At 37.9% G+C, this 23,257-nt stretch overlaps 1 protein-coding gene across 6 annotated transcripts in view; it reads left to right on the forward strand.

Moving 5' to 3' along the window:
- The window catches only part of SUCO (SUN domain containing ossification factor), a 40,121-nt gene that overhangs the window by 7,226 nt on the left and 9,638 nt on the right, over positions 1-23,257 (forward strand). For 3 of the 6 annotated variants that reach the window (XM_017729657.1, XM_017729659.1, XM_017729661.1), the window contains 16 exons: positions 4,402-4,510; positions 6,790-6,891; positions 8,184-8,329; positions 11,530-11,670; positions 11,842-11,992; positions 12,928-13,048; positions 13,279-13,403; positions 13,882-13,949; positions 14,582-14,689; positions 15,669-15,774; positions 17,729-17,749; positions 17,984-18,039; positions 18,974-19,065; positions 19,520-19,585; positions 21,863-21,937; positions 22,433-22,529. In XM_017729657.1, coding sequence (XP_017585146.1) covers positions 4,402-4,510; positions 6,790-6,891; positions 8,184-8,329; positions 11,530-11,670; positions 11,842-11,992; positions 12,928-13,048; positions 13,279-13,403; positions 13,882-13,949; positions 14,582-14,689; positions 15,669-15,774; positions 17,729-17,749; positions 17,984-18,039; positions 18,974-19,065; positions 19,520-19,585; positions 21,863-21,937; positions 22,433-22,529 — 1,584 coding nt within the window. The remainder of the gene's footprint in view (positions 1-4,401; positions 4,511-6,789; positions 6,892-8,183; positions 8,330-11,529; positions 11,671-11,841; positions 11,993-12,927; positions 13,049-13,278; positions 13,404-13,881; positions 13,950-14,581; positions 14,690-15,668; positions 15,775-17,728; positions 17,750-17,983; positions 18,040-18,973; positions 19,066-19,519; positions 19,586-21,862; positions 21,938-22,432; positions 22,530-23,257) is intronic. The other 3 variants (XM_017729658.1, XM_017729660.1, XM_017729662.1) reach the window with 3 other exon arrangements.

Here is a 23,257-nt window from a genome sequence, read left to right on the forward strand (position 1 = left end):
CTGACTGGAGAGTTTGGTTGTGGATCTGCTGAGCTGTGGATCTGCTCTCATTCCTGCAGAGTCTTTTTTCTTTGACATTTAGCTGGTGAAAGCAGTCGCAGACCTGTAGGACTTGTTCAAGGCAAAAGGTATTTTGCTACCTTCCTTGCCCTTTCACAGCTTTTATTATTTAAACCTCATTAATCTGAAGTCAATTACTCCGTAATGAAGAAGATGGTCTTCAACAAACAGGTGCCTCTTCCCTGCTCACAGGCCTGCTCTGCTGGCTCTCTACCCCTGGCCCAAACCCCTCCTCTTGCACAGGCTTATCTGAACTGATCTGTGAATATTTTGAGTAGGGAATTGTCACATGGCAGGCACGGTGACATCTTCATTCTCCCTCTTAGCTGTTGGACACTGGCACATCTGCACCTGTTGGTAATACAACCCTCTGAGATATGTCAGTGGTTACCTTGGAGGGAGACTGTTCCCTGTGCCTGCAGGGAGGGCTTGGAATTGGTACACTGGTGATAAATTCCTTTTATTTTCCCTTTGCTTAAAATTCCTCTGTCTTGCAGGTGTCAAATGTAAACTGTTCTGAACTGCTTCACTCTCCAGTGTCCAGAAATAGGTCTTGTTTGGGGAAAATTTATGAAATTAATAATTTAGAGGACTGAACTGAAGCTGTGTGTCAGTGTTGTATGAAGTCTTTGGAAAGGAAAGGCTAAGCTGTTTCTCTCTGGGAAGATCAAATGGTATAAAAACTCCTCTTACCTTCATATTTTGGATTTTTTTTTTTTAGCTGTAGGTTGTATGATTAATTTTTCTTACCAGTTGTTTGTTTTCTACTTGATTTTTATGCCTGTCAGAACAGGTATCCATAGCTTCACTACCTCTGATAGTTTTCTGTGCCTCCTTTACAGTTACGTAAAGAGTTTCAGCCAAATCAGAAGTGGATGGTCCTTCACATGAAACCTGCCCTGCAATTTCAAAACCACCTGCACTTTTGAATTTCAGTGCGTTCCTTTCCAAAAGCAGAACAGCCATCAGCCAGCCATGGCCAATTTGTATAGCAATGAGTGTAGTGAACCATTCAGATAGGGGTGAGCAGCATTTCTGCTTCAGTGGGCAACCACAGCATGAGCCTGCCCTGAGAAAAGTAAAGATTCCCCCACCCACCCCTGCTCCTTTGTCTGAGCTTATAGCGTTTGCTTTTGGGTTTGTGCACATTAAGCTGGAAAGTTTGTAGTGTATTAGAGAAAATAGCTTTTAAACTGCATTAATGATAGGACAAAGAGTCATGCGTAAGTTCCTTTGTTCTTGAGATTTAATAGCAGGTGGTGGTTTGAGTCATACTTACAAAAATGGAACAATTGAAAACTTCTGTATCCATGTAAGTCAGCAACTGTGGGTTACCTGTTAGGAACAACCTCTTCATTAGAAGATCTACCTTGTACCTGAGACAGTATCTCTAGTGACTGATCTACAGCACTGTTTGGGAATTAGGTCTGCTTGGTTCTGAGTCAGCATTAAAATAATACTCCTGGGTCACAGGAAAGGGAAAGATAGATTAACAGATGCAGAAGCTGCTGTGCTTTCACTGGATGCACACTTCAAATTCATTAAACGCAAGGGGAATTTTGCTCTCTGTAAATTAACACTTAGATTCTCATTTTTGTTGATTCTTTTTTTAATGGTTAACAGAGGTGCTGTGCCATTTGGCAATTTATTTTCATTATGTGGTCTATCCTTCCAGCTAAAGAAGCCTGCTGAATTAATATGCAAAATGTTAAAAGTCAGAAGAAAAACATACTGCTGGTGGTCTTGATAAGGTTATTATTAATGTGATTTCTCCCAGACTGGCTGGTCTCACATGGCCTGGCATTCTGTGGGTTTGTGTTCTTAGTGCTCTGTCAGAGTTTGCTGGCAGTAGTTGAGTGATACATCCTGCAAGCTGCATGCTCTGCTGCAGTGGGGATCAGGTTTTCCTGTGGGTGCATGCACACACACAAAATGAATTCTCAGTCCCCTCCCTAGCTTGGAGGCCTTTTGGGAGACTTGAGGCATCATGTTGGAGTTGGGAAGTAGACCAAGAAGAATTTAAGAAAATAAGCAAATAAGACATTGGACACAGATTATGTCAGAGTAGCTTAAATCTGAGCTGCCAAACTGCATTCTTCTAAAAACTGTGTTTTGCCCTAGTAAAGCCTGATTTCTTGCATGAGATCTCTCAGTATATTAAGGCAAGAAATACATGCCTTCTGTGCTTTTTGTGCTAAAGCAGTTGTTAATGCATTTGTGAGGCTAGACCTTGTGTTCTAAAATGCTGATTTGCAGCCATTGCAATCTTTCCTTCTGCTCTGAAGGAGTTACTCTTGTTCTGTACAGCTTGCCCAAGATGCCCCCCAGAGTGGAAGCAAAATATGAAACAAATGTGTGTGCCTGTGGCATGAAGGAGAGGGATGAGCTACAGTATGCTCGATAATTTTTGATGTTTCTGGTGTGTTTTTGTGAAGAATCAGGGAGTCCTTACATCTGTAAGGAGAGACCAGAGGTGCTGGAATTAAGAGCATGAGAATTTCATCATTAAATGATTGAAACCCCTTTTCAGAAGTATAAATGACTTGAAGTATTTGTGTAACTAATTTTTCCAAGTGAGAGCTAGGTAGTAAGGCCATAGAAGTCTGGTAACCATTCATGCTCTGAAATGAGCATCTTGTGCATAGGGTGACAGAGGTTTGATGGAAAACTCAATACAAGCGAGTAATTACATGATGGGATGGGAATTTAAGATGTGTGAGAAGCATATGCCTAATTCTCAACTGAGATATGAGACTTTGTACCTGCTACAATATGTGTTATTACTCTTTTCATACCTTATATTCAGTTCTTTATTTTCCGGTAACTGCAGCTGCTTCTGCCTGACTTGAAGGCTTTCATTTAGTATAGAAGAAAAGTGCTACCTCAAAGATAAGAGAAATTATTGTGGTGCTTTGGGGCTGAGACACACAGATGGAGCACCTTATTTGCTCATCTCCATAATAGTATGTCAGATCCCACAACTTCCTTGTCCACTGTCTCTTCTATGGTGAGAGTCCTAGAGTGGCTGATGCCTGCTGACATTCCCTGAAGATATATATATATAGATATATATATAGATATATATAGATATATATATGCATGAAACTTACAAAAAAATTTTTAGTACTTGTCTGTGGTCTGTTGTTGCATGGGTTCCTTCTTAGTGGAAGAGTTTACACTGCATGGACTTCCCAATAAAGTTGATATTCAAGTTTTTAAGAAAGCTGGTAATTCAGATTCCAAGCAATAGTGATCCCAGTTGTGTAAGTGAATCATGATGTACTAAAAATCTTACTGTTATGATTAATGTTAAGGCTGTTTTATTTCTCAAAACTGTTTTCAGAAGGTTGCTGGATCCAGATTTTTCCATGCTATAGACCTCTCTCCCCTCTGAGGAGAATGTGGCTCTTTTTTCAGGGTACAGGATGATGTTTGTATGGGCTCACAGGAGGTTATTCTGATCACCTGATTGTTATGTAAACGGTATTTCATGAATGGAAAATGTTTGTGTTTACTGGTGTTCCAGAATTGTTGAAGACTCCGTAAAAGCTCGTTAGTTTAATGTTCTGCTGGACTTAGTTGAAATCAGTGTGAAAACGTTTGGGCCTCCAAGCCTAATGGTTCACTGTGCAGATGCTCCCTAGGATGTGAAGACACCCTGTATGATAAGAAAGAAAAGATGCTGTTCTGGTACAAGTGTTTGTATAGGCAGTGGCTGCTTTTTTGCAGAAATAAATCCATTTCTACTGACAACCAAAGCTGTTGAAAAAAAATTACAAACAATTCTCAGAGGCTTTGCATGGTACTTATTAGTGTAACAATGTACATTTTTTAATGTACTTATTTTCTCTTAATTTTCTTAAATGTGCTTGATGATGTTGACTATACAAAATCTTCTCAGGTAGGCTTTGTACAGGGGAATAAGGAGATTTAGCTTTTTAGTCTGTGGCTTAAGTTTTTGCTTAGTAATAATTATTGGTAAAAATGTCTCATTGCTATGTGTCAAAGGATGTAGTTGATTCAAATTGTTCCTTACTTGCAGTAACTAAACTAATTTGTATCGGCTTTCACTTATTGATGTGGTGACACTCTGGCATCTAGTTTGGTGATACTTTTTTCTTTTGTAAGTAGTAAATTTGTAGTGTTTTCTGTTGCTAACTTCTTGAAGTGAATCCTCAGATGGATTGTATGAATGAATATCCATGACCTGTACATGTGTATTTTTTAGATGCCTCATGGGAACAGCTGAAGAAGATTGGGGGAGACAATGCTAAGGGAATTTTAAAATTTCATTTTAAATAGGGGTTTTTTGTTTGTTTGTTTGTTTGTTTGTTTTTGTAGGCTTCCTGTTTGGAATGTCTTTTGTAAAGACAGTCTTTCATCAGCAGTGCAATATGCTTCAGGTGATGCTTGTGCCCTGCCCAGTGAGGATGAAAATGTCCAGGAAAAGGTATGCTGCATACATCATGTTAATTACTCAGTCTGACTTGATATTAAATTTTAAAATAAGATTCTTCATAGGGTCTTCTTGGCCAGAATGTTTAATGTAGTCAGTTGTTCTGTGAGTTGTGATATCTTCCCAAGTTTTTGTTTTCCTTTGCTTCATTTGTTGCAGTTATGCAACAATTCAGGTGGATAGTTTGGGGCAAGAGAAGGAATCAATAGTAAAGTTACTAGTGGCTTGGTTTTTCTTTTTTTGTTTAGGGGCCAGATGTTAGAAGTGGGCATCAGGGAAAGTGGGTGGCTCTGTAGAGCTCAAAATAGGAGGTGATGGGCTGGGTAAGTCTAGGCCCCATTATGCCAGTTCCATCTATGTTGTATTAAAAACAGTGTACAGATGATTGCTATCCTAAATAGAAGATTTAAGATTAATTGGTTTAAGTCAGTATTTATTGCTTTGTATTCCTTCTGTTCAATAAAAATTAATAAGGCTAAAATATCTTTATGAAAGGTGTAATAAATGTGGTCCCTTTCATTTTTACTTTACTCAGCACTTTAGGTTGAGTGTAATTGTCCCACCCTGATTAACTCATTACAAGTTTCCGCATATTGCATTGCGTAGTGAGTTCCCAAGCTGTTGAGTCAGAAAGTCATGGTAATTTCATTTATTTATTTACCCAGGTACAGAATCAGTCCTATTCTAAATGTGGGTAGTATTGATATGTTGGTGTTCCTATTTCCTCCAGAAGTCTGTAGTAGTGTTAATCACGGTCCTCATTCCAAAAAAGCTTTTATATGCCACACCAAACTTGGAAATTTTGTGTTGAGCATTCTAGCTGACTCAAGTGGAGAGCTTCCTGGCCATAAAAAATCACTTTTAAGTATTGTAGGTTACTTAAGCATTTTAACAACTAGGGTAGCTGTATTTTTTGCCAGCTTGTACAGCCAAATAGCACTCAGTCCTATTCTTCTGGCTGCCTGCAAAAAAGTTGTGCTTGAATTTAATGTCTGATGCAATAATACTGGAAAGATTAAGTAAGCTTTGAGACTGGGAAGCCACTGGTGTGTGATTTCCTACTCTGCAACATTCTTCTTTGCATTCTATTAATGTGGCTGCATTGTTAAGCAGATTTCTGAACTTAAAGCCAAAGATGTGAAAACTAATATGTTAGACTGTTGTTTTTACTCATTAAAGAACACCTCTTGGGCATATGAAAAATCTTAAGCAAGTGTCTATTACTTGTAATTAGGCTGCTGGAGCTGTCCTGCTCAAAAAGAGCAGTTCTGCAGCCCTTGATCAGTTTGCCTTAGATCAGTTGTCTCTCCCAGCCATTGATGCTATTTCATCTTAGGGACTTGGATGTGAGCTAATATTTGGGGTAAAATGTTGCTTAGTTGTCTCTAAGGTTTGTCAGCTCAGATTTGTAGCTCCTGATCTTCAGTGCATACCTTAATGCTATCAAGTTAATATCATGTAGTGTTGTATAGCACAGCAGCCCACTTTGGATCTGTACACTGGCAGAATTTGGCCACGGGGTTTTAGATAGCCCTTATAAAATAAGGTGGGTGTAAATTTCTACCGCATTTCTTGCTGTGTTTTAAAGTATTGCTCAAAAGCAACTTTTGTAGTTGCATATTTTGTAGTCACAACTTTAAAAAGCTTGAAGGGCAAGTGTAAATGCTTGCTAGTTTTAGTCTGATGGGTTTAAAACTTTTCCCCTCAAGTGTTGATATTTTTTATTTTGTGAATTCACTGCACTTGTTGGTGAAGTTTTAGTTGTAGAAGAGCAGGTTGCTTTAAAAGGTTCTGGCAGATTTGTGTAATTACTGTAGTTCTCCTGATAAGACTGCTACAACTGAAATATGCCACGTGTTATTTTCTAATGGTTGTCTGATGCAAGTCATCTTAGATTCTTTTTTTTTTTTTTTTTTTTTTTCTCTCCTCTTTTGGTCAGCAAGAAGATTGAGGTAGGATTTGTCAACATGGGAAGTCATAGCAGAATGAAGAACTTCCCTTAGCAAACAAACAGAATTATTGAAGACAATGCTAAAATGATCTTTTCAGGAAAGATTTAACTGAATTGTTTTAACTTGCTGTAGTCTTTGTGCAGATAAGATTTTTAACACAGGTGGGTAGTGGTTCTGAAGATTAATGTAGCTTAGTTTCTTGATGTTTTGATGGTGGAAGAAGTGCTGTTATTCATTGTGTCCCAGAGGCAGCTCCTCTGGCTGAGCATAGAAGGCCTGTGTGACTGCAGACTTACTGTTGTTTTACCTTTAATATCCTAGGGGGAAGAGGCTGATCCCAGACTGGAGCCTGAGCATGCAGACTCAAGTACGCGGAGTTACTCTATGGAAGAGCTACTCAATGACTTGACAAAATCTGACCAGGCAAGGCTTTTATTTCGTTCACTGTCTTCATATAGTCTTCAAATGCTTCTTGGATTTCAGTCTTTCATTTTGGTTATCTAAAGTTCATAGTAACCATCTATCACATTTCACCTGTACACAGGGTTGCTGTCAGACTTGTTTCCAGTAAAAGAGAGAATGTGTGAGCTAACAGACCCTGCGTTTCCCATGTGCATAAATAATGAGTAATTTAGTATCTGTAGGTACTGACTAAAAACTTTCCAAGGTAAATTAAAATTGGATGTTGTAGGTATGGATGTCTATTTATAAATAAAACATAAAAAGTCTTTTCTCTGAGGTCTTTTTATATAGATCAGACTTGGTGATTATAGCAGTCCATTTTAGCTTTGATCCTTCATGACTGCTATCAGTTTCATTTCCTTTGTTAAAATGGGAAAAGGGTTGAATTTCAGCTCTGTGCCATTGATACTGTTAAGTCAGTGCTTGGTGTTAAATATTACAAAGCCCACTGTTAAAGATGATTTATTTGATTACATATTTTTATTTTGTAGATTACAAGACAACATACATAGGACAGACATACTTCAGAATATTTATTTCATGGTTTGGGTGTTTAATTTTGTTAAATCTTCCAGACCTCTTCATGTTTAGTTAGATGACTTGGAGTAATCTAGCTATTGACAAGAGACTTTTGTACAATAGTATTTCCTTTTGCTGCAGGATTTAATCTGACCTGTTTCAGTGGTTATGTATGCTTTCAGATTTACAAAGCCTTATTTTGAATGTGCTTATGAAAACTGAAGACCTAGAACAAATAAGTCTCAAGACTACTAAACACTTGAAAGTGAAAAATGATTTATCTCCTTGTTCACTTACAGCATGGAATAGGCTTTAAATAATTTTGGACCTCCATTGGAGTGATGAAATTGAAAGCCTTCTCTGAAATTTAGCTTAGGATGAAAATAGTACATTTTATTGTAATGGGGCATGCAAATAGAACTGTTTCTTTCGATTGCTGCAATATTCAAGCTGGTTTTCTCATGGCAGTCTCTATAGGAATGCATCATTAAGGAAGCTGTTGCACAGGCCTGCTCCAATTAATATTTTTACATTATTATGTCAGACTACAGAAGAGTATTGCAACTATCCCAGAGTAGCACAGAATGCCACCTTGGTCTTGGAAGAAACAAAATTAATTTCTGACAGAAATCTGAACTACTGAACTGTTAGAACTCCATACTAGATGTTATTGTATGGATGCTCTTATTACTCAGGTGTTGAAAAATGTATATTCACCTGGAATGTTTTTACAGACAACAGAAATAAGTGAAACAAGCCATCCTGAAGTTGTGAGTCCACCTTCAGCAGATGTAAATGAAGCTTCCTCCAGCATAGTTCCAAGCACTGAAAACACTTCCAGTTCACCTACCTCAGAGATACCTCCAGTCTCACAGCCTGAGTAAGCTCTTTCAATTTTGTTGTTCTGGACTTTGAGAGAATATAGTTTACTCTATTCTTGTTAAAATGTTTAGTAGGGATAAGATGGGACTGCTCTGCACAATTGTTTTGCTGGTTTATGGTGTCAGTGCTAATGGAGTGTGCCATCATTTACTGAGTGTGTGGATAAACAGTTGCATGCTTTCATGAAGTGGAATACTATTGCCATGATCGGTTTCTAAGCTGCTGCTTTGAAAAAAAGCCAACATGCTTAGATAATCTGTACTATAAAAGCCCTCACGGCTTTACCATTAGGATTTCTACCCTTCACAAATGTGCTTTCACATCTGTGTCAACAAGCATTGAGGCTGCTTCAGCAATGGCCTCTGCTTTCAGTTAAGGAAGAACTCTGCAGAGTTTTATCTGCGGAGAGTTTCAACTTCTGGTAGTAAGAGACTTGTGACAAAATAGCAAATTCTCATACAAATGCAGTCAAGTCAATGCTTAGTGTATTGCAGAGCTACCTCTGCTACAGGCAGCTCTCTGGAGTCCATGTACTTCATTTTGTTTCCCTTCTCTTGTGGGACATTGTGCTGTCAAATGGGAACTAGTGTGGAAATTTGTGTGTGCATACTTGCAAGGATTTTCACAATGTTCTATTGGGCTTTTTGATGTGCTAAGGGAAGTTATGTTGTTCTGACTGCTGATAAAGATGGAGTATTTTATTAGATAAAAATTCAACACATTGAAAATGAAGTAGACTTGTCTTTGGTGGGTGTTTTGGGTTTTTTAAGAGTTCAGTCTTTCTGCTTTACCAAATTTAATTTCTTTACCATAGAAAAGGTACGGAAATTTTGTTTGCTGGCTGATCTTGCCTAGTCTGCCAGGGCTAACACTTAAACACATTTTGATACTTCATCAGTGTCTTTAATTGGAAGTCTTCCAAAATTTGCAGTTTTTATAAAGCAAAACTGGAATGTTGCTTCAGCCTGTTCTTTTTATAGCTTTTGTTGACTACTACACTGATTTGTTTGTGTACTGTGTTGTAAGCTCTACTATTGTCACATCTTAGAAGGAGACAGGATGTTATTTTCCTTGAAACATTCAGCTGGTGTCTGGTAATTGTTGGAAATTGTCTGGCTGTCATAGCTGGGCAATACTGGAGTGGTGAACTCTGAAGACTTGAACTATGAAATGAATGAAAATAGAAACTTGGTTTGGAGCACCTGATGGATGAGTGAATGCTGGGCAGTGGTGTTGTGACACCAGTGCCATTCACAGGAAGAAAGGGTGGAACTGGTGTAGCAGAGAAGCATGTTTATACATTATTTCAAACTGCAGTTCAGCTTTCAATAGTCATAGGTGGTCTCTTACTGTACAGATTAATATCCAAACCATCTGTGGTCCAGCTCCATATTTAAACAAGATCTTTAAAAAGACATGGTTGCATTTGTTATCTTCAGGCATTTATCTTTTTCCTGGTTTAGATGTTGATTCCTGGCAGTGTAACAAAGTCCAGCTCTCTCAGGTGTTACTGGCCTAAAAGAGCAGAACCTCTTAGTCAAAATATTTTGAAAGTATTTTTATTCCAAACAAGTTTTACTTTGTAATGAATCCTTTTTTAGAACAGCACTGAGTGTAACTTCTCTACCTAAATCTAATCTGAGGAAAAATTACTGAAAAATAATCTGAGTTCTTTCTGTCTGGAAGTGAAGAACCTGCTGTGCAAAGTGAGCTTAATAATGCATTTTAAAAATTAAGGCAAATCAAGGTACCCAAAGGAGAGGGAGCACTACAGCTTTTAAGACTCACCTTCTGCCAAAATTATTTACTTGAGGCCAGTCAGGTACACCCTGAGAGGAAGGAATTTTTAAGTTCATTCTTCTCCCATATTTTATTCATTTGATAATTGTTCATACTGTCATCTACCCACTGAAATGGAGAATATGTGGAGCTTTGCAGTTTTAAGTGTAGTGGTCAGCCTTATTTAGTCAATAGAGAGTTGCATGCTCACCCAAACACTCTGCATCTCAGATGGAGGCATTTTGGGGCATTCAGGGAAAATACTCCCTGTTTATAGCTAATAAATTCTTGTATTCATGTTTGTTAGATTTTGCTACATAGCAAAAAGTCTTGAATACCTATGAGTTTTTTGTTTTATACCACAGGTAATTTATCATATGAAAGGTACTAAAATTGTCTCCCTGGGTTGGTTGCAGCTGCTTCTGTTGATAATTGTAGCAGTCAGAGAACCAAAAAGATCCCCTTTTAAGTTGCTGACATGCTGTTTGTATTTTGGCAGCTCTGTCATGATATCGGATTAACCTAGTTTGCTGCTTACATTAAAGAAAGTTTATGTTGAAATTTAGAAGGCGGAGTAAAGCTTTTACTTAGATCTGGCTGTAGCCTGGATCAGCCTGAAAGTCATCCCTGTGCTGGAGAAGAGAGGACAGTCAGAAGTTATCAATTGAAAGATACTTCCATCTTCCATCTGTCCGTCTTCTTCTCCCCACCCATTCCATCATTCTTAAAGAGCATATGGGAGGCTTTCTGTTTGGTGTGTGCCTCAGGGTTTGTCTGATGAGGTGTGCTCAGCCTTTCTGGGAGAGAGGACGTAAAGCAGTGGGCAGGTGAGCTGGTTTGGGCTGTTGGTACAGCTTGGATAATGGTCTGCTGGGTTACCTGATTTTAATTACACTAGCAAAAAAAGAAATAAATCTAGTAGAAAGGAAGTCTGTCTGGCTCTGTTTTTATTGCCCTATTCTCCTCTAGTTTTAGCCAAGTTCTGTTCTGACTGCTGCCTCTTGACTTGGGAACATGAGAAGCTTTTAGTGAGGGAGCTCAGTCTTGTGCTTGTTTCCTTTGTTGAAAGGGAAAAGAAAATTGCTGGCAGCCAGGTAACTGTGAACCTGTTGTTAGTTTGTAGTGATTATGGGAAGAATTATCCATTGCAGTGTTTGATAAGATGTTAGATGAGAGTTCAGGGAGATGAGAAGCCTGTTTTGAGTTCCTTTCTGGAACAAACAGGCTGGAAAAAGAAATTCTATTCTTTCATGGGTACAACTGAGAATGCAATACCACAAGTACAGCATACTTCATTTTTCTTAATTATTTCTGTGAGACTCTTACTTTATTAAAACTTTCAAATATCTTTGTGGTTGATTTTCAGGGTTACTTGTATTATCAGAAGGCTAAAAAAGCGTGTTGTTTGTTTCCCTTCAGTGCAATAGAGAATTCCCATGCTGATATCCCTGTAGTCAGCTCTAGTGAAGCTGAGCAGTCAGAACCTGACTGTGATATTGGTGGGACACTTGAGGCTGACCCTCAGAGTGAGCCTTCCTCTTTTGTCAGTCCACCAGAGAGGTGAGTATCCAAGCAGGTTGTGTGTGACTCTGAATACTTTAAAGGTAGTTGTTCTTTTCTGTGCTGGCTTTGCAACAAACATTTGCATGTGCTTGCTTAATCTACGTATTTGTGTGTGTTTAATTGCATGTGGCTGATCATGTTATAGATCCTGATACTCTAAACTTTCAGCCTTGCAGGCCAACATATAGAGAACATATCATCTTCACATGGCAAGGGCAAGAAGACAAAATCTGAGTTTGAGTCAAAAGTTTCAGCAGCTGAAAAGGGGGCGGATGAGCAAAAATCTGCTCTGAATGCTTCGGAGAACTTAAAAAGAGAGGTAAGCAGTGCTGGTATCCCCTCAGTACATACAGGAGCCTAAAGCGCTTCTTTAGGTTATCACCACTGAGAAAAAAAGTGGTGTGGTTTTATTCTGTCCCAGAAGTACTACTTGGCCCTTGTTAAAGTGGGATATGTAGCTAGTCAGGCCTTACATGCTTAACTATATGACTTTTTTCATGCTCTGATTGTGAGGTGCTTCCTAAAGCTTGTATTTTTTAAATACAATGACTAAGGCCATGGCAATACCAGTTTTTGCTATTTTAGGATCATGTTTAAACTGTCATTTGGCAACTACCTTTAAAATATTGTCTACAAAATAACCTCTACACTTGAAATATCTACCAAAAAATTTTCACTCATCTGGTGGTGTGCTGAAAATGTGTTTGTACAAAAGAGAAGTTAATGAAATAGAATAACATACAGTTTAGTTGCCTGGCAAAGCAAAACCCCTGTCAAGTCCAAAACATTATTTCTGAGATACTTAAACATGGTTTCTTTAATGTTTAATCGTTCTGCTGTTTTTGAGATGTTCAAAAGTTCCAGGGAACCTCTGGAATTCTGTCATGACAAGCATTCATGTTTAAAGATTTTTGCTACAGGGAAAACTTTCTTCATTAGGAAGAGGAAAAGCAAAAATTGGGAAGAAAATGCAGGTGTTGGAGACAGAAGGCTTACATTTTATTTAAAATGTATTAGCTTAGCTGCAAAAATTGCCAGTATTTCAGTGGAATAATCTGTAATTCTGAGAGAAAATCATCGCATGTTTTTTCTGGCTTATAATCTTGCTTACATTGGCTCTAAGTTGTTAACACGGGTGCAAATGATGTGTCTGCCCTTGACTTGATCAGAGCATGCTTTGTTTTTTGAAGTTCATCTTTGTTTTCATTGTTGGTCCTGAAAAATATTCACAATTGGTGGTTGTTTCTTCTGCAGAAAGACTTTAAGAAGACAGGAGAAATTGACCCTACATCAGTAATAACTCCAAAGGACCCTGGAGACATTCCAACATTTGATGAATGGAAGAAGAAAGTCATGGAAGTGGAGAAAGAAAAGAGTAAGTTCAGGATTCATTAGTTTGGACTAAATACAGACCACTGTCATCTTGTACTAGAGCTGAATAGTGAGACTGTCTCAATTTGGAATGCAGCCTGGAACTTCATTTTTCTGCTAGAACTACAAAATTAATAGCCTTCATTATATAAAAGCAGTGAGCAGAAGTTCCTGACAGTGAAATACTGTTTGTTTGTGTGGTTTGTTATAGGAGCAGTATTTTCTTGTTCCTAGGTCAGTCAATGCACCCCTCTGCTGTTGGTGGGCAGCATTCCACTAAAAAGGTCCAGAAAAACAGGAATAACTATGCGTCTGTAGAGTGTGGTGCCAAAATTCTGGCAGCAAATCCAGAGGCAAAGGTAAGCATTTACTAATTATTATTGTGCATTATGTTAGTGTACTGTTATGCAACAAGTAGCACAAAGTACACTTAACACTGATTTGTGAAGTTGTTATTCTACATTTGGGTTTATTGGGATTTTAATTTATCAAAATAGGACATAAACAGTGATCTGTGCCTTTTTTAAGAGGGATTGCTATAGAGAACTTGATGTCTTTCTAAGTGAAATCAGAAAATGGGAGCAGAGTCTACTTCCTACAGAAATTAATACAACTTTGTTCAGTTGTTCAAAGAGCTCACCGTAGTAAATAATCTGTGTTTGCCCCAAAGTAGTATGGCATACGATGTCCTGGATATTATCTTGCTTAGAATGTTGTGAAACTTGATACTAGTCTAAAAACCTATTTTCAAACTTATTTTTGGAAAGAGGGGAAAAATCCTTGGTGTTGTTGGTATCTACCATGCCATTTAAAATACTAATTTTTTTCTTTATACAGAGCACTTCAGCTATTTTGATGGAAAACATGGACCTTTATATGCTCAATCCTTGCAGTACTAAAATCTGGTAGGTTCCTGAGGTTCACTTTTATGACAGGCGTGATTACAGTTTTCCGCTGCTGTGGGACTGAATGTGTCCTGTGGGACTGACTTGACCTTGGTGTGTTGCTGCTTGGAATGAGTGTGTGAGGAGCTTTGACAGAATTAGCACAAGATGTTTTATTATGTCTCCCATAGAAATGTAGCTCTTGTATTGAGAACTAATATTAAGGTGATATTTTTATTTACCTTAATATGTGAAAATTTTGCATAATTATCATGGCAGATAAAGCACTTGGGCATTCAAATAAAGATTTTTGATTTCTTTCTCTGACTGTCAACTAATTGTAGGACAGGTGAACAGAATTTACCATATATTAATTGGTACTTCAGATGTGATTTAAATTATGTTTGCTGTCCTTGGTTTTTAGCTCTGTGACTTAGTGCCTTTGAGTAGAAAATGGATGAAGCTCTTGTAGCTGCAGGTGCTACCTAGAGTTACTAAAGTTCAGGAAAGCACCACCAGTGATTCTTATGGTACAGCATTTTTGTAGTGTCCTCCTTATACCCAGTGGAGGATGTGGTAATGAGGTAAAGGGCTGAAGATTGTAACTGCAGAAGGAGAAGTCTTTTCTTAAAATATTTTCTTTTGTCTTTAAGGTTTGTTGTTGAGCTCTGTGAACCAGTCCAAGTAAAGCAGTTTGACATTGCAAATCATGAATTATTCTCTTCCACTCCTAAAGACTTTCTGGTGTCAATTAGTGACAGGTATGTAGTCTAAACTCATCCTTCTGAATGAAAAAAATGAAATGATTACTAGATGCAAGGCTTTATTAAGCATGGGCTGTGTATGCTTGTTATTATGCAAAGTGTAATGTAGTGTGAAGTCACACGAATTTTCTTTGTTTTGTGTATATTGTCAGTTGCTAGCAGTTTTTTCCTTTGCTGCCTTAAAAATGAAAAGGAAAAATTTGTTGACAAGTAGCAGTGAAGGAGCAGAATTTATACAGTAGCTGGATAGTGGATGGCAGATTATAAAATGCCTTAATAAAATGCTGCTGAGGATTTGGGCTGTCTCCTCCCTTGTCATTCAGACCATTTTCACATGGTTTGAGCTGTCTTCAATGCTGAACTCTGTTCAAAAATACACAAATTATTTTAAAAGAAACAAGAGCAGTATACTATTGAGAAATTGGAAGGGGGTAAGAGTGCTACAGATTGGCCAGATGGCTGCTTAGAGGGTGGCTTTATGATGATTTAGGCAGTGTTGTGCCCCCACTGCTTTCTGCAGTGAGCAGATAATTCTGGTCTGTGAATGAGCAGACATTCACAGTGCTTCAGAAAAAATCCCTTTCTTCTTGGGTGCCTAAAGCATGTAGGGTTAGACTTCCAACACTTGGTCTGTTGTGTAGTTCTACCTCTGCTTTGCTCAGTTTTCTACTGCTTGCTTACAGTAATACAACCTGTCATGTGTTGTGTTCTTACCTGGGGTGGCTTCATTGTAGACTGGCTGAATTTCAGTAATTGGATCAAGTCTGGGGTTTTGTGCTTCAAGAGCTTGCACATTGCTGTAAGTGTGTGAGGAGGTTCTGCTGATGTTTTGTGTTGGGAACGTTGCTGCTATCTTGCAGCTGGAAAGAACAGAATGTATTTCTTCTCTGGAAAGGCATTAGGGGAAACTTTGGCAAATACCTGTAAACAGTGAGTTCCTGCATTTCATTACCTGACTCCATTGTTTCCTTTCTAGGTATCCAACAAACAAATGGATTAAATTAGGTACTTTCCATGCCAGAGATGAGAGAAATGTCCAGAGCTTTCCTCTGGATGAACAGATGTATGCAAAATATGTTAAGGTAACTTAATACTGCAAAAGCATCCATGCTCCTCAGGGAAGGAAGGGTTTGCTGGGCTTCCCCTGTATAACAGCATCCAGAGAAATGTGTTATCAAAGCCTACCTTACCATTAATTGCCCTTGGTTAATTAGTGGCCCCAACTGGGGTTGTCTGTGTACTAAATTCTTGTCACGGTAATGAGCCTATTACCTTCCTCACTTTGGTAATTGAGAGGATCTTGGGAAGCCCCTTGCGTCCAAGTACATACTTAGTTGACACCCGAATTAAGAAAAATCTAGACAATGTTCTGTTCTATTTGACTTAACCAACTGTCCCCTGAATGTAAGATCAGAAGAATCTTGACCTATTTTGTTGCTTGGCTGTACCTGCTTTACATATATACACATATCTGTATCTATCTATCTAGATAGATATATATACACACACACACACACACACACACTGCACACTCACTCTCTGGAGCAAAATCAGGATATGCATATTTCTTGGTATTTTTTACTGTGTTGTACTGTACACTTCAGTGAATCTGAAAGTGTAAGTGGTTGAACCTTGGTTCTCATTATAGACTCCAAGTGCAGTTTTGCAGTTATTCAGTCATAACTCTGACTCTGGCAAATTATTTATGCTCACTGCTACTGGAGCATTGCCATGATACCTCCACCTGCAAAACAGTTTGCATTAAACTATCTTTACTTGGGAGACTCAAAGGGAATAAAACTGCATAAATAATTAATGTGGTGCGTGAACGTGGATAAAACCTTTTGTGAAAATTTTGGATTGTAGCAAAGGTTTGAATTCAAATAAAATACAGACCTTTTAGGTCTTCTTCAGTGATGTGTTACCTTCCAACTATGGTATTGCCGAAAAAAAAAAAAAACTAGTTTGTGCTCCTTAATTATGCTTTGTGCTTTTATGAAGAAGTAGCTATGAATGATAATTGTCTAACCTCTCTACCCAGAAATTCTGCATGAGTCACAGAATAGAGATTTCATTTATTTTTAATTCTGTTTTCTGGCTGAATTAATGCCTTAAGGTAGCTGCCATTGTCACTGAAGTTCCAGAATTCCAGTAGATGCTGCAGCACTTAGTCCCTTGGTGGATACAGTGCTCTGCCTTGAATAATACAGCATGGTAAAATTTCCAAAGGTTTGTTCTTGTAATGTTTTCACTTTATAGTGGAAAAAGTAAACAAGTTCTGAGTATGTCTAGCCTACAGAAGGAGTCTAAAACGTTTTCAAAAAGTAAAATTTTTTGAAGTAGTTTACTGAACTTGTATCAAAAACGGTGGAATTTTTTGTAAACGTGATTTTATGGGAATATTTGTCTTGGTCTCACTTGCAGATTACTCCAGTGCTTCAGTGATAGTGTCTACATAGTGGTTTAATTAATGTGTTCTACACTTGCAATTAATTCAGATTAAGTAAATACCAGTGTGTAGTCAAGGTTGCACTAGAAAGACACAGATGACTGAAGCTTTCAAGTCTGTCATCAGCTGCTCTATTTCTTGCAGTTGTGCTTCTCTAAATTGAAGTATTTTGTACTGAATTGAAGCAGCGGCAGTACATGTAGAGTGCATGCTACATGGGTTTGTTTCTCCTTTTGAGTCACTTTCTGTAATCTATGCTCTTTAAGGGGAAAAATACACTTAGTACCTTTAACACACTTCAGTATTCTATCTGCAATCATGCTGTCCTGAAAAATTGAATAACTTAAATTCCCTAATAAAACACTTGTTGCATGTTACCTTCAATCTGCAAGGTACAAGGGCTAAATGAAATCTTGCTACCCAAGGCAGATGAAGTAGTATTACAACTTAATCCTTCACAGCTTGTCATCTTAGGCATTTATAGTACTGAATTAAACCCAGCAGGACTCTGTAGTTGCCTGTGGCATGTGTTCAGCCTTTGTACTGACATCTACTTTTTTTTTTTTATTTCCTTTCTCTTGCTTCAGATGTTCATCAAGTACATAAAGGTTAGCAACCTCTTCTTTTGGAGTGATGGATGCATGGGGCTGGGGGTGTTCTCTGCTGCGGCTCAGCTCTTTAATGCATGGCAAGAGTAAATCTTTGGTTTCTTCTGCTGTGGGAAATCTGCAACTCCCTTGAGTAAACAAAACTTGCAATTTCAAGATTGAATGTATATGTTAAGTGAACTCTTGACTCTGTGAGTCTTTGAGGTTTTATTTTAAATACCTTTTATTCTTTAGGTGGAGTTGATATCACACTTTGGATCAGAACATTTTTGTCCTTTAAGTCTTATAAGGTAATACTTTGTGTTTTGCTTAGTCTTTCTACCTCCTTGCAATGAGGATTAGTGTGTTTTCATAATAGTTGGGCAACAATTCCAATTTTCAATTGCAATTATTTGTAAGTATTGTGAATTGAAGTAGTTGCCTGACTTGCCTTCTGTGTAGTGTCTTTCACATCTGTTTAAAGAAGCTTTGAGTCTTTTTATTTGCTTCTCCAGTATGTAAGGAATAGTTTATATTGGGGGGGGAGGGGAGGAAACAGGAGCCTTGAGCAGCTTTACAGCAGGACATGAGCATTTCCAGGCTGACCAAGCAAAACGGGGAGCAAGTGGTGAACTAAAAAGAGCAGGTGTGGTGAGTGCTGTGTTGCTTGGTGCCACAGGTGCATGCAGTCAGTAATGCTTGGAATGTCTGAGTAGAAACACCTGTGAATTTGTAATTCAGAGAATCATCACCCTCTGTACTGCTCCTAAAAAACGGCTTTTGAACCTGGGAGGTCTCTAGTGTTAGAAGTCAAACCATATTTTTAGTTCACAAGACTGCTTTAAATTGGATTATTTTGATTTAATTTTGGCAGAATAGGTCAAAGAGAATATGGTATGCAAAGTGAGGTAGTTCTGAATAGATATTCCTAAAGCAAGTCAAAAGTGAAGCTGAAGAGGAGGTGTAAGCTCATGGAAAGCTAAAGACAAGGAAGTCTAGGTATGAGTTTAAAAGGAAGAAAAAAGACTCTTTGGAATTAGGATGAAAAACAGGATCTTGTTTCAGTTCTGCAGGGGACTTCATAGATACAACTTAGAGAAAATAAACATCCCTGCTGCTTGATTCTAGTTAACTGACTGCAACTACTGTATCTCTAATTTATTTGTTATATAAAGGCAATACTGCTTATCAATTATGTCCCATGATTACTAATAATAGGCTTTTATTTTAAAACTTTTATCATAGAGTATTTGGTACTAGCATGGTTGAAGAGTATGAAGAAATAGCTGATTCTCAGTATCAGTCTGAACGACAGGAACTGTTTGATGAAGATTATGGTAAGCAAATATTTCGTGCATTTTTAGCCATTCAGACAGCTCTTGTGCTGGTTTTGGTGGCTCATCACTTCCTGCATATGATAGAAGATTTGACTTCTGAATTTGCTTGTTGACAGTATCTCAGTATTTCTGGGCTTTTCCAACAATCCCTTTAAGTTTTAAACAATGTGTTTGATGTAGCTATGTGGATTATAATAATAAGTTTGTTTTACTTGGCAGAATAGACAATCTCTTCATGTGCTGACAGTAGTTAAGGATTACTAAAATAAAGAAGCTCACACAAAACAGATCTATTCTTAGTGTCCATTTCAGTTTGTAATCTGTCCTCTGTGGTTTTAGTTCTATGCTGTCAAATCCACATCATTGAATTATATGTTAAATCTTGAGGTTTATATTCTTTGCCCATGACACATTAAATTTTAATAGTCACAAGTTGTTCTATTTTTATACATAGATTATCTGTTGGATTACAACACAGGGGAAGAAAAATCTTCAAAAAATCTTCTTGGTTCTGCTACAAGTGAGTATGATTTATTAGAAAAAGTTGTTGCTGTGCTTAAAACAAGATGTGCTAACTGAAATTGGAATATCATTTTGTCATGCAACATCTGCAACTTTCATATTCTGCTGAAACAATTTATTGTGATTCTTGTTTAGTTCCATAGGAATAATTAAAAATTTGAAGCTGGGGGATCATTCTTAGGGTTCTAAAAATGAATTTTCAATTTGTAAGGATCTCTATTTTGTGGCAACTTGTTTTCTGTACTTAAGGATTCTGTGTACTGAAAAGAATGTGAAAGTTGCACAGGGCTGTAAATGGCCAGGACTAAAGTGTTGTCGAACCTTAGTTATTTGGAACTTGGAAATCTGTATTTAATTGAAGTGCTTAACTTACAGGAGGCAATACAAAGATTTACTTTGTACAACTTTAGGGGGGGAGGGAAGGATGGAAAATACTATTTCTGAGAAGGCTTTACGTAAATATTGTAATTTATGTTCTTCATGAGGGCTGTGTGGTTTTTTGAGAGCACTAAAGGTTCTTGACTGTCTCTTCTCGCTTTTCCCATTGGAAAACCTCCAGGTGTAGGGTTTGTTTGGCTAAGAATGCTTGAATATTCAGTTTTAATGATCTTCTTCACTCCTGAATTATTCAGGCTACTGTCACATCCACACACCATTTTCTAAAGAGCTCTTGCACTGTACAATTCTTCCTTCTGTCCCAGCTAATGAAGATTTGTTATTGCAGTGTAGATTTGCATTCAGTTAATGCTGTTTGGAGTCAGGCTTTACTTTCATCCTGTAGTGGATCAGAGCTACAGAAATCTTTCATACTTTTTTCTAGAACATTGTTGTCTCCTGAGAATAAGGTCATGGCTAGTAACATTCACAGCTTAGAACAGTTTTCAAAAGGGAACTAGATAGTGGAAAAAGCAGTTTATTTCTAAATGTGGGCTTCTTCACAGATGAGATAAAGCAGTAAATTCTTCCCTGACACTGCTTATCTCTTATTTGTGACTTTCAGACTTTCTATCTTCGAGCTATCTTGATGATGCATGTTCACATGATCTGTCAGCAAGGGCAGTATTACAGGTTTATATTCACTGTTTCAACAATGCAGTAACTTTTCATTTAATTTTTTAGACTACTAAAGCTAAGATTAAAAGATTTGAAGCAGCTGTTGCTGATGGTGCTCAGCTGTCTCTCTAATGCACTGAAACATTGCAGTGACCATTATTTAGTTCTGGCTGGTGGATTTTGTTGTTGAGACCTTTCCTCTGTCAGGGTGGTCAGTCCTCTTTTGGAAGGAGGAGAGTTTTTGGGTGTTGGTTTTTTGTGGTTTTTTAATATGTACATAGACAAATGTGACAGACTTCCATTTTGCATCTTAAATGTAGAGTGAGGAAGAGGGTCCTCTGAGGGAGGGGTTCTCAGACTTTTAATCTCATAAGAAGCATTCTGCAGTCTTCCACGAATCTTAACCTTGGAGGGTGGCTCACTGTTCTTTCTCCTGCCATTCTCCCAGATTGTAAAGCTTCTCCACCAACTCCGTATTCTCCCTCATTTTCTGCTTCTCCATCAATAGTAAGAAACCATGCATAGCTCAAGTTTAGCATCTTTTGACTATTACGACTTTTCACAGAATACAAACCCAGATAAATAACATGAATCAGGAATGCAGTTTCTGACATGCTCTGGAGGCATCAAAGGCAGAATCAAAGTTTTGAACACAACTTCCTGGAGCCCAAGGAATTTGTCATTACTACTAAAATGCCCCTTTCACATTATGACCTTGGCCATGTGACATACACTGCTATATGTTGGTGGGTGGGAGAGAAATGAGCAAAATCAAGCCAGCTTCTGTGTGTTTACAATATGGTGCTCTTTACCCAATTCTCACCTTCTAAATAAGCCTGGCAATTATGTTTGTTTTCAGTATCAAGACCAAAGAGTAGCTGTATTTAATATCTGTGCTGATGTAGAGCAGGCCCTCTTGGAATTTACTTCTGTGAATTCAGAGGGGAGAGGAACTGTTCTACTTAACAGGTCCTTAAAATAAATATATGCGTAAGCCAGGTATGTGGATGTTGTTGATACAGGTTTTCAAATAGAGGTTTCTAGCTTGTACACTTACCTTTAAAAGAAACAGCTGCCTCCAGTGTAATGGAATGACCAGATATTTTTATGTCCTTACACTGATTCGTTTCGAGCAAGTATTGCAAAAGAGCAGATTTCTCAGTGCTGGTGATCTCTGGGCCCTCTGAAAGTACTCTTGTTGAGTCGTTGTTGTCTCTTTTAGATGCTATCCTAAGTATGGTGAACATTGCTGCTAATATGCTTGGAGCCAAAACTGAAGAGTCATCTGAAACTGAAGGTAGTGTAGTTTTTTTAGATGAAAAGCATTCTGGAAAGTTTTCATGTCTTTAAGTTTTTTTTGGTGAGGAGTTGGATGGTCTGTGTTTAAATGACTTTTTTTTCACCTGTTGTGGCACACCTGATTAGTGCCATAGAACCTAGTGACTGTGAAAAGTGGAACAAAGATGCTGAATTTGCTGAGAAAAGAACCCATACAAAGATGACACATATGCTTGTTCAGCTTTATTTGGAGATCTTTGCTCTCTGTTTTACCCAAGTTAAGTTGTAAAGTCCTAACTTGCTGCTGCTTTCTGGAAGTGTTTTGAGACTGTCCACAACATCACATTCATAAACTCAGTAGCATTTTCATGTTAATAACTTTGGATGACATCTGCAATTAATTTGGTAGTGCAGTTAATAATAACCCCCCCAATAATAAACCTAAACCTCAGAATATGTTGAAAACAAAGATGGTTCTTGAATTTCTGTGTTCACATTTTCCCCCTTCCTGCAGCAGGGAACAAAAGTGTGTCCGAAAATGTCACTGCCACCCCTGCAACTTCAACAGCTGCACCAAGACTGCCTGAACCAACACCTGTTCCTTCACCAGAGTAAGTGATTGCTCTTGGTGTTTTTGTAATGTGCTCCAAGCAGAGACTAACGTGTGCCAGTCTGCAGTCTTTGGTAGTAGAATGCTCAGGTATGGCATGCAGACTTAAACAAATGAAAAGGCAAGTATTTGGTAAAATCTGTAAGTATGGTAATTGCACTAACCAGAGAAATTTGTTTTAGTTACTGTTTATTATAGCTATTTCCATTATGACATGTTTTATTTTGGCATAGAAACTGACTTAATACTGCTTAATGCCACTTTTGTGGTCTTCTGCAAGGGACACTAATTAGGAATGTAAATTGTATTGCTGAAATTTCAGTTAAATTATATTGACAAAATTCTGGTTTAGAAGCTTATACTTCAGTAGACTTTCCTTAATGAAAATATGTATACAAATGTACAGATTGAGGTTGAGAAGAGAAGTTCTATATAGATTTTCTATTGTTTTTCAGTTGATTACAATTGCTGATAATTTGGCTGCTTAGGGCCAAGACTCTACCTCTTACATGTTAAGACATGAGTTCTGCTGTATTTAGTGTTTTTATGGTTTTCTATCACTCTTGCTGTGAGACTGAGGAAGGTCAATGGGAACATTGTGATTGTTGCATTTGAAGATTGCATCATCAGAGTAAGACGCTTGCTGTGTAAGAAATGGTATTTGAACTGGTGACAGTTTTCAGGGGTGAGGGAAGGGGCAATATCTAATTGAGAAGGCTTGCTGTTTAA

The sequence above is a fragment of the Corvus brachyrhynchos genome, unplaced genomic scaffold (genome assembly GCF_000691975.1).
Source record: "Corvus brachyrhynchos isolate BGI_N302 unplaced genomic scaffold, ASM69197v1 scaffold101, whole genome shotgun sequence".
Taxonomy (NCBI): Eukaryota; Metazoa; Chordata; class Aves; order Passeriformes; family Corvidae; genus Corvus; species Corvus brachyrhynchos.